The 10,792-nt window shown below is 49.8% G+C and overlaps 1 protein-coding gene across 1 annotated transcript in view; it reads left to right on the plus strand.

Annotated features, from left to right (window-relative positions):
* The window catches only part of LOC134015740 (ELKS/Rab6-interacting/CAST family member 1-like), a gene marked incomplete at its 3' end in the record, with an annotated part of 14,925 nt that extends 5,000 nt beyond the window's left edge, over positions 1-9,925 (plus strand). The window contains exons 3-5 of the mRNA XM_062455286.1: positions 1,701-1,712; positions 5,256-5,391; positions 9,794-9,925. Of these exons, the coding sequence (XP_062311270.1) occupies positions 1,701-1,712; positions 5,256-5,391; positions 9,794-9,925 (280 nt within the window). The remainder of the gene's footprint in view (positions 1-1,700; positions 1,713-5,255; positions 5,392-9,793) is intronic.
* Between the last annotated feature and the right edge of the window lie 867 nt (positions 9,926-10,792).

Raw genomic sequence — 10,792 nt, forward strand, 5'->3', positions numbered from 1 at the left:
TCCGTCTGTCCGTCTGTCCGTCCGTCCGTCTCTGTCTGTCTCTGTCTGTCTGTCTCTGTCTGTCTTCTATTTGTCTATGTTGTTAAGTATGTATGTGTTTGTGTATGTATGTGGGTATACATTTCTTCACCCTTGTGGCCTGTCTTAAAGCTTTTCGTGTGTGTGTGTCTGTGTTTAGTATTCACAACCCTGAGTCTGTATTTGTCAGTCTGTGCACCAACTCTCGTGTGTGTGTGTGTGTGTTTTAGTTTACTTAGACTAATTGTTGGTAATTATTTTGATTCAAATGTAGAATATTTCACCATCCGCATCTTCTAATGAATAAATAAATATGATGAGATGAATAATGTAATCGATCCACAGCCTAAACTGCCTGGATGGATAGTGAGGGTGAGCGAGTGTGCCTGGGCCTTGTTTATGAATGTTCAAACTTTGTTCTCACATCGAGTTATATCACAGATGTGGCTTTAACACACACACACACACACACAGACACACACACACACACACAGACACACACACACACACCCCACACACACACACACACACACACACACACACACAAGGCTGTCTCTGGTTCGTTAGCAGCATGGCTGTCACTAGGGAGGTGTCGGCTATGTTCACGTCAGATGGGGTGTGACAGCGCCTGGCCTGTAGGGGTTCTGATTGGCTGCAAGGTTTCCACCAGGAAGTCAATGAGTTCACGTTCAGACAGAGACGGCAACAACAACACACACACACACCTCTACCGTTACCGACCACTAGGGCGGCTCTGTTCAATGCCAGCCAACCACAGTCAGAGGATGTCAATAACACCAGGATAGATCAGGTGACCCAGCTCACTGATGTCCCCTGACGGTGGAACAGCAGTCTGACTGTGGACATCCTGACTGCCCTCTCATCTGCAACCAGATGATCTGCTGTTAGTTACTCAGTTATCTCACTGCTCTGTCTGTCTGTCTCTCTGTCTGTATGTCTGTCTGTTTGTCTCTGTCTGTTTGTCTGTCTCTCTGTCTGTCTGTTTGTTTTCCAGCTGTCTGTCTTTCAGATGTCTGTCTGTCTGTCTGTTTGTCTCTCTGTCTGTTTGTCTGTCTCTCTCTTTCTGTCTGTCTGTCTGTTTGTTTTCCAGCTGTCTGTCTTTCAGATGTCTGTCTGTTTGTCTGTCTGTCTGTTTGTCTGTCTCTCTCTGTCTGTCTGTCTGTCTGTCTGTCTGTCTGTTTGTTTTCCAGCTGTCTGTCTTTCAGATGTGTGTCTGTGTGTCTGGGTTTCTGTGTGTCTGTGTCTGGGTTTCTGTGTGTCTGTCTGTCTGTCTGTCTGTGTGTCTGTCTCTCTGTCTGTCTGTCTGTCTGTCTGTCTGTCTGTTTGTTTTTCCAGCTGTCTGTCTTTCAGATGTCTGTCTGTGTGTCTGTGTGTCTGTGTGTCTGAGTGTCTGTCCGTCTGTCCGTAGGGGAACAGTGCCTGCCTGCCTGCAGCTCTTCACAGTAGAACTCCCAGTGGTATCTCTTTGATGTGTGCTCTTGCTTACTAACCTGGCTCTCTGTTCTGTGGTTTATCTCTCCCTTCCTCCCTCTCTCTCCCTCTCCCGCTCTCTCTCCACCTCTCCCTCCCTCTCCCGCTCTCTCTCTTCCACCCCCTTTCCTGCTTTCCCCCTTTCTCTTTCTCTTTCCCCCTCTTCTCTTTATCTTGACACTGGAACACAGTTTTGCTTCAAGGTTAGTACAGCATGTCTCTCTTTCTACATCCTTCCTTCCCTTCTTGACTGGTGGAGTCCAGTTCATCACCCAGTTTAACCCACCAACAGTTTAATTCATAAACGTCATTCAATTCAACCTTTATTACAGTTACATCTTATGTCTGTCAGCCCTTGTCTACTATAATATCAGTCTAAGAAGGACCTACTGAGAAGTCCGTTTAAAACTACTAACAGCCAGGAAGCTGCTTCTGGTCTAGTTGACTCGGTCAACACAGCGCCCCCTAGAGGGGGAGAAGGCATCGCAGGTCTCTGCTTTGTTCTCCCACCATCTCTTTCTAACACGCAAACATCTACCATTAGACCAAGAGGACATCTTTGTGTCACAAAGGGTTGGTTGGCAGCCACGTTCCTCCCGTGCTACTGCCACACCAGATTCGCTGACTACTATCAGTATTCTGACTGCTGTCTCTCTGTCATTACCTGACTGGAAGTTGTGGTGCTTACTTTCCTGTTAGTGTTGTGCTTGCTGTTTTGTTGTTGTAGTCCTGCTCTCCAAGAAAACCTCCTCTAATCTAGCAGGTGTGACAGGAGACAGGAAGGTCTCTCCCGACCCGCACTCCTGCTTTTGTTCTCACTTCTTCTTCTCTCTCTCTTGCTTTTCGCTGCTTTTCATTATGTTTTGATGTAAGCGGAAGAACTAGCGAGACACAACAAACACAGGGGAGTGACACGACTCGTCTCCAACATCAAGGCTGCCGCCTTGAAAGGGAATCCTTGTCACCGTGCAGAAATTAATTTTCCCCCAGACGTCACCGCGCGTCTTTGAACTGGAGAGATGTGGAGATTTGTCAGCAAATGGATGACAATAGACGTGATGCTCACTACAGGGAATGATGCAGCGTGACACCTTACTGGCTGTGAAGACGCTCAAACACACTCCTTGGACGTGTGTGTGTGTGTGTGTGTGTGTGTGTGTGTGTGTGTGTGGATGTGTGCTGGGGTGGATCCAGGGTTCCCAGCCTTGCCCAGCAACTGTCAGAGCCATGGTCAAGAGGCGGCAGTAGTGCTGTTGCATTCATCAGATGTTAATGAGCCCAGCACCATTGCATCTGGCAATGTAGCCTAGCCTAGCTAAGTTTAGAACTGTAGCACTTGCAATGTAGCGTAGCCTAGCCAAGCTTAGGACTGTAGCACCTGGCAATGTAGCGTAGCCTAGCCTAGCGTGTCCAGGTCATCCTAGTAACATCCCATCTTACCCATGGGAAAGGCCAGGCCACCAGAACTAGGCCTCATTTAGCCTCGATGGCCCCTCCCTTAGCCTCTGCCAGGATAGTGTCCATGCCGTGGGGTAGGCTTGAAGAGGAGCCAAGGCTCTGGGCCTGGCTGGGAGACAACCGCGAAACACTGAAACTATTCTACGGGATGTTTTAAACTGGAAATATATCCAAATTTATTTATCCTCTAAATATATCGAAAGATATGATTGGTGTTGTTTTCAAAGTAAATCTGAAGAAATGCTGATGATAATTTATTGATAATTCTGAAGCCATTTGAATGCAGTAAACATCTCCCAAAAGCATTTTCGGTAAAATATTAATGCAACAACATTCCTAAGATGCAGATTTAATATTTTTCTAATGATATTTGCTGAATATTAAAATAGTATAAAAAGTGCCTTGGTGAAAAAATGTTTCAAGGTCTAAAGTGTCATCAGTTTTCAAAGACGATAAATCCTGCCTGTGTTAGTATGTGTGTTAGTGTCTGTGTTTGTGTGTGTCTAAGTACAGGACATTGTATGTTTTAACCCTCGTGCTGCCTTCGGGTCACATGACCCAAAGGTTCATAACGAACCATCGTTGTGTTTACCCAATTTTACCCAATACAAAAACAAATAAAAATAATTTTCTTTTAACCTTCGCAATGTGGGGGGTCTGAGACAGCCCAACGGTTAAAAGAAAATGCTTCACTTTGTTTTTGTATGCGGTAAAGTTGTCGCAATACGACGGTGGGTCACAATGACTGATGGGTCAGAACGACCCGAAGATAACACAAGGATTAATAAGTGTGTGTGTGTTTGTGTGTTTGGGATGTGGACCCAGAGTCAGAGAGGGGCAGAGATATGGAGAGAGATGGATATACATTTTAGTCATTTAGCAGACGCTCTTATCCAGAGCGACTTACAGTAAGTACAGGGACATTCCCCCCGAAGCAAGTAGGGTGAAGTGCCTTGCCCAAGGACACAACGTCAATTGACACGGCCGGGAATCGAACTGGCAACCTTCAGATTACTAGCCCGACTCCCTCACCGCTCAGCCATCTGACTCTATAAAAAGAGAGGGAGACTCAGTCATAGAGTGATGCTTGAATTGATATCTACCTCAGTATGGGTCTCCCGGGGGTATGTTTCGATCACACTTCCTGTGCTCATACATAAGAGGACAGTGCTGCTGTCCAGGTCTGCGGTGCTGTGAGGGCACTTCAGCGGTGGGGATGTTTACATCCTCCTGCACGCAGAACGGAGTGTCAGCAGTGTACGTAGGGGAAAAAAAGGATAATTTTTTATTATGTATCAGACATGTGTGTGTGTGTGTGTGTGACCCAGCTGCTTATTGAAAGAAACCCCAACCAACCAGATGGCTGGAACATTGCTCTGTATTTATGACCTGTTTCAGTCGCACACACACACACCGGACAAGAAAAGCACGCACAGAACACACACACACACCGGACAAGAAAAGCACGCACAGAACAGATTAGAATACTGTTATGGACTCCTGGCAGCTCTCATTCCTGCTACACAGAGAGCTTCAGTCCAACACAGCCTGTTTGTGTCTCATTTACAGAACAATACACTTCTCTACGCTAGGCTACATTCCACCTCTCCACGCTACGCTACGTCACACTACACTACAGTATACTACTCGGTACTATGCCACGTGACACGACACAGTCTTCTCGGTTTCCTACGTAGGCCTGTGTGCAGGTAGATCTGGAGTCTACAGAGCTAACAGATTCTTGGAGTGATGCATTGTGGGATATCAGAGCGTGAGTCTTTGAACACAGTAACAATTTACTGGCATTGTTTGACTCACATCTGCTCTGAGGGAGAGAGAGATGGAGAAGAGGGAGAGGGATGAGGATGGGGAGAAATGTTGAGAGGGAGAGGGATGGAGTGTGGGATGGAAGGAGAGGTTTTCTTGATCAAGTCAAGAAGTTCTGTGAAACTGATAGGGGCTTTGATGCTGCCAGGTTGCAATCCAGACAACATAGCAGAGACACACGAAACAGAATCACACACACACACACACGCAGTCAGTCCATCATTACAAAGTCCTAATTGGAGCTTTCTCTGTCAGTCATCTCCTGACTTTGAGACATGGTCCCTCTGGGCCTCCTGAAGACTCTGTGTTTGGAGTATTTGTGTTTGTGTAGACTCTGAGTGTACGCCCTGAACCCTACTGTGTTTCTTTCTAACCTTCCTAACTAACTGTCGACTTGTCCTCATCGATGTCTCGTGTGTGCGTGTGTGTGTGTGTGTGTGTGTGTGTGTGTGTGCGTGCAGGCAGATGAAAGACCAGTCTAAGAAGGTGGCTAACCTGAAGCACAAGGAGCAGGTGGAGAAGAGCAGGAACGCCCAGCTGGTGGAGGAAGCCCGGAAGAGAGAGGACAACATCTCCGAGAACTCTCAGCAGATCAAGGTGAGGAGCGAGGGAGTGGAGGAGGGGGAGGGGGAGGTGGAGGTGGAGGAGGAGGAGGAGGAGGAGGAGGTGGAGGAGGAGGAGGTGGAGGAGGAGGGGGAGAAGGGGGAGGGGGAGGAGGAGGAGGAGGAGGAGGAGGAGGTGGAGGAGGAGGAGAAGGGGGAGGAGGGGGTGGGGGGGGGTGAAGCTAGGTCAATGCTCTTTCTCTCTCTCACACTCTTTCCCTCCCTCGGTCTCCCTCTGTCTCTCTCTCCCTCCTTCTCTCTTTGAAGCCAGCTCTCGTTGCTTGTTTGAGAATAGCTGGGATTCCTCTCAGGTACAACAGAGGAATCCGTTTCCCAGTCCCAAACCGCACACACCTCCCTCCCTCCATCCATCCATTCCTCCTTCACCTCCCTCCTGACCTCCTTTCCGTTCCAACATTGTGTTTTTGGGGAAACTGGACGGAGAGATAGATTGACAGACTGTTCTAGTCGAAAACAACAAGACTTAAGAGAGGGTAAGGGGAGGAGGTGAATGGAGAGAGAGAGGTAGAAAGACAGAGGGAGGGGGAAGAGTGAGAGAGAGAGAGAGAGAGAGAGAGAGGTAGAAAGACAGAGGGAGGGGGAAGAGTGAGAGAGAGAGAGAGAGAGGTAGAAAGACAGAGGGAGGGGGAAGAGTGAGAGAGAGAGAGAGAGAGGTATAAAGACAGAGGGAGGGGGAAGGAAAGAGGGAGAGAGGTAGAAAGACAGGGAGGGGGAAGGAAAGAGAGAGAGAGAGAGGTAGAAAGACAGAGGGAGGGGGAAGGAGAGAGAGAGAGGGAGAGAATCCTTGGAGCAGCTTGCTTGGCTGCAGCACATCTGTATGTGGATGTAGAAAGCTTCTTAATGCACAGACACGGACCCAAGAACCGTGGTCTGAACGTACCCTAGAACCACCGTACGCAGACAGCTGGGGAAACACAAACAGAACACAGCTAGCCCGTACCCTGTGTGTGTGGTTGTGTGGGTGTGGTTGTGTGTGTGTGTGTGTGTGTGTGTGGTTGTATGTGTGTGTGTGTGTGTTGTGTGAGAGTGGCACAGAGAGTGGGTCTGTTCCCAGTTCTCTGCTGGGCCTCAGGACAGCACCATCTGCTTTGGTGTGGTTCAGCCTGTTGAATCTGGCAACCCCACTCCCTCTCTCTCACTCTTTTTCCCCATTCTCCCATTTCCTTGCTCTTTTGTGGCCTGTTTTGTGTTTTCCATTTGTTTATATTGCTCCTTGACTTCAGTATGCCTTTGACTCTGGTCAACTCTAGTCAGTGTGTGTGTGTGTTTGGAACTTCGTGTACAAACTGTGCTTTGGATGAGTCTATCTCTGAGTGTGTATGTGGTGGTTATGTCCTGGACCGGCAGCCCCAGGTCCATCCCTCTGGGTTTCTACCCCAGCCTGAGAGCCCCAACCCCTGGTCCGGCTCCAGGGTGTCCCCTCCATCCCTGGCCCCCCTCACCCCTCACCCTACCAGGCCCAGAGAGGATCCTCTAACCCTGGATCAGTGTCTAGTGTTTCTGGTCTCTGCTAGCCTTGTAAACATGTTTACAACCTCTCCAGTGCAAAGGATGTAGAACAGATCCAGCACTGTTGGAGAGGGGAAGGGTTCTAGGACGAGACAGGGTGTCGAATCAGGTTCTAGAATCAGGTTCTAGAATGTTCTCGGGGTGGCTCTTGAATGGATGGAGAGTTGTTTGTGTGTGACAGAGAGACAGACAGAGAGACGGACAGAGAGACGGACAGAGAGACGGACAGAGAGACGGACAGAGAGACGGACAGAGAGACGGAGAGAGAGACGGAGAGAGAGACGGAAGACGGACAGAGAGACGGAGAGAGAGACGGAGAGAGAGACGGAGAGAGAGACGGAGAGACAGACAGAGAGAGACAGACAGAGAGAGACAGACAGAGAGAGACAGACAGAGAGAGAGAGACAGAGAGAGAGAGACAGACAGAGAGAGACAGAGAGAGAGACAGAGAGAGAGACAGAGAGAGAGACAGAGAGAGAGACAGAGAGAGACAGAGAGAGACAGAGAGAGACAGAGAGAGACATTCTGGTCATGATAAAAGCAGAACTGAAAGCTTTTATTCCCAGATTATTTTCAACAAAAGAGGCATTTCTCCTTAGGCAGGCTCGCATTCAGACAGGCTAGATTTGCACGTGTGGAGTGAATCTCAGCCTTCCCTTGCCTGCCCCCCCCCCCTGGGCCCTCGCCTGCCACCCTGACAGATTGAATATCGACAGATTGAAGAAATCAGCGAGGCCTTTGAGGATGGAAGGGAGGTAAAAGAAGAGAAGAGGGAGAGATTGAATGACCATGGAAGTGGAACACGAAGCAGGAGAGAGAAGGGGGACCCGGCCCTGTAAATACCTGCTTTACTGCATGACTGGACTAGAGGCTGGAGGCTGGACTAGAGGCTGGAGGCTGGAGGCTGGACTAGAGGCTGGAGGCTAGACTAGAGGCTGGAGGCTGGACTAGAGGCTGGAGGCTAGACTAGAGGCTGGAGGCTAGACTATAGGCTGGAGGCTGGACTAGAGGCTGGAGGCTGGACTAGAGGCTGGAGGCTGGACTAGAGGCTGGAGGCTGGAGGCTGGACTAGAGGCTGGAGGCTAGACTAGAGGCTGGAGGCTGGACTAGAGGCTGGAGGCTAGACTAGAGGCTGGAGGCTAGACTATAGGCTGGAGGCTGGACTAGAGGCTGGAGGCTGGACTAGAGGCTGGAGGCTAGACTATAGGCTGGAGGCTGGGCTAGAGGTGGAAGTCTTGGCTAGAATCTGGTCTTGAGGGAGGATCTCGGGTTAAAGGCTAGACCGAAGGCTAGAGGCTGAGTTAGAGGCTGGGTCAGAGGCTTGAGGCTGGGCTGTTTCCTTCAGAGTAACTTGACCGGCAAGCTTGTGGTGGCTCACCAACTCCAAGCATGCCGAGCGGTGGGTAGACCTGCTGCAGAGGCACAGCTGGCACACCACAGGGCCTTACCCACAATCCTCCACTCCTACTGGGCCTCACCCACAATCGTCCACTCCTACAGGGTCAGAGACGAGACAGCGATGGACATAAGAGAAGGAGGGAAGGATGATAAAGAGCAGAGATAGAGAGAAGAGAAAGAAAGGAAAGTCAAAGTAGTGCTTGTGTATGTGGGCTGTGCGGAAATGTTTCCACTGGTGTGTGTGTGTGCGCGTGTGTGTGTGTGCGCGTGTGTGTGTGCGTGTGTGTGTGTGTATGCTTTTACAAGCCCAGGTCCTTGCTAACAAACAGAGTGCTTGTGTCTTGTTTATGTAGTTGTTTATAGAGACTGTAGCTGCTTTTTATCACAATCACATCCTGACTCATCCTCAAATCTATAGACTGCTGATGAAGGGCAACCACACTGTCTCTCTCTCTCTCTCTCTCTCTCTCTCTCTCTCTCTCTCTCTCTCTCTCTCTCTCTCTCTCTCTCTCTCTCTCTCTCTCTCTCTTCCTCTCTCTCTCTCTCTCTCTCTCTCTCTCTCTCTCTCTCCTCTCTCACTCTCTCTTCCTCTCTCTCTCTCTTTCCCTCTCTCTGATTTTAGCCTCACCTTGAATATCTATCAGAAATAAAAGCTCTAACCTTGGAAACACTGAAGAAAGAATAGCTAGAGGCAAAGTCGCACACACACACACTCACACACACTCACACACACGCACGCACATTCACACCCACACTCACACACCAGGGTTCAGTGGCTAAGAGCATATTTTACAAGTGTCCTCCTGGTCATCCTCTGATTGGCTGTTAGTTGTGAAGTGGTCATCCTCTGATTGGCTGTTAGGTGTGAAGTGGCCACAGGAAGTCACCAACAATCCCACCCATCCCACCATGTTTATTTGAACGCGCCCCTCTGATATTTTTCCTGTGGTATGTGTGTGTGTGTGTGTAGAACAAGCTTGAACTAGTGTGGTCTGTCGGGATGGAATGACAGACATGCAAACCGAAGGGACAAGCAGGATTCATGAGTGCCCGTTGTAATTACTCTCCTCTTTCCTCTCATCCCAGCAAGAGCTGACATTTAGTGTGCTCCTGCTGGACACATGTAATGTGCGCGCGTGCATGGGTGATGGATGATGAGAGAAAAGGAAGGGAGGGTATTTGGGTGTCTGTGGGAGTCAGTATGTTCACATCCTCTCAGACCAAAATGGTTATAATGGCGCAAGCCAACACTGTGTGTGTATGTGTGTGTGTACGTGTGTGTGTGGACACAGGGGAGTTATGGTCTAATGGAATAGGCAGACAGTGAAATTCAGAAACAGACAGACAAGCAAACCAATTGGCGACCCTCTGGTAGAGTGTAGAGAGGTGTGTGTGTTGTAACGTGTGTTTGTTGTAACGTGTGTGTGTTGTAACATGTGTGTGTTGTAACGCGTGTGTGTGCGTTGCAGGACTCGTTGCGTCAGAAGGAGGAGCGTATCGAGGAGCTGGAGGAGGCTCTGAGGGAGAGCGTTCAGATCACAGCAGAAAGAGAGATGGTGCTGGCTCAGGAGGAGTCTGCTCGCACCAGCGCAGAGAGACAGGTGGGGCGCACACACACACACACACACACACACACAGACATACACACACTCACACACACACACACACTCCCATACATACACACACACACACACTCCCATACATACACACTCTCACACACACACACACACACACACACACACACACAAACACACACTCCCATACATACACACATACCCATACACACACACACACACTCCCATACATACACACACACACAGACACACACACATACACAGGTGAGTCTTCTCGTCTCTCTGGGCAGGAGAGGAAAAATCCTCCAGCCATCCAGCCAGCAGTCACGTCTATTTAGTCTAACACACACACACACACACACACCTCCTTTGAGCTTGGTACACTGCGTTTGGGTTTTGAGCCAGATCCTTTCCCCCTCTCCTACCCTGGTTCTACCCATGGCTGGGGGCCGGGGGGGCTGGGGAGTTAGTAGTGTTGGGTGGAGTAGCCAGGAGAGCCTCCAGTGGTTAATTACAGCTGGAGGGGAGCTGCAGGCCAACGGAGCTGCTAAGCCCTCCGCTTCCAGCCTCCCCCCAGTACCTCCACCCTCCCTCTCTCTCTCCATCCCTCTACCATGTACTCCCTCCCTCTCTCTCTCCATCCCTCTACCATGTACTCCCTCCCTCTCTCCATCCCTCTACCATGTACTCCCTCCCTCCCTCTCTCTCTTCATCCCTCTACCATGTACTCCCTCCCTCCCTCTCTCCATCCCTCTACCATGTACTCCCTCCCTCCCTCCTTCCCCTCTGTTCTTTCTTCTCCATATCCCTCCTTCTCTCCCTCCTCTTAGTCCCTACAGCCCTCCTCTCCCTCCTTCTCTCCTTCCTCCAGTCTTCCTCACCTTTCCACCTTTC

The sequence above is a fragment of the Osmerus eperlanus genome, unplaced genomic scaffold, assembly GCF_963692335.1.
Source record: "Osmerus eperlanus unplaced genomic scaffold, fOsmEpe2.1 SCAFFOLD_646, whole genome shotgun sequence".
Lineage (NCBI taxonomy): Eukaryota > Metazoa > Chordata > Actinopteri > Osmeriformes > Osmeridae > Osmerus > Osmerus eperlanus.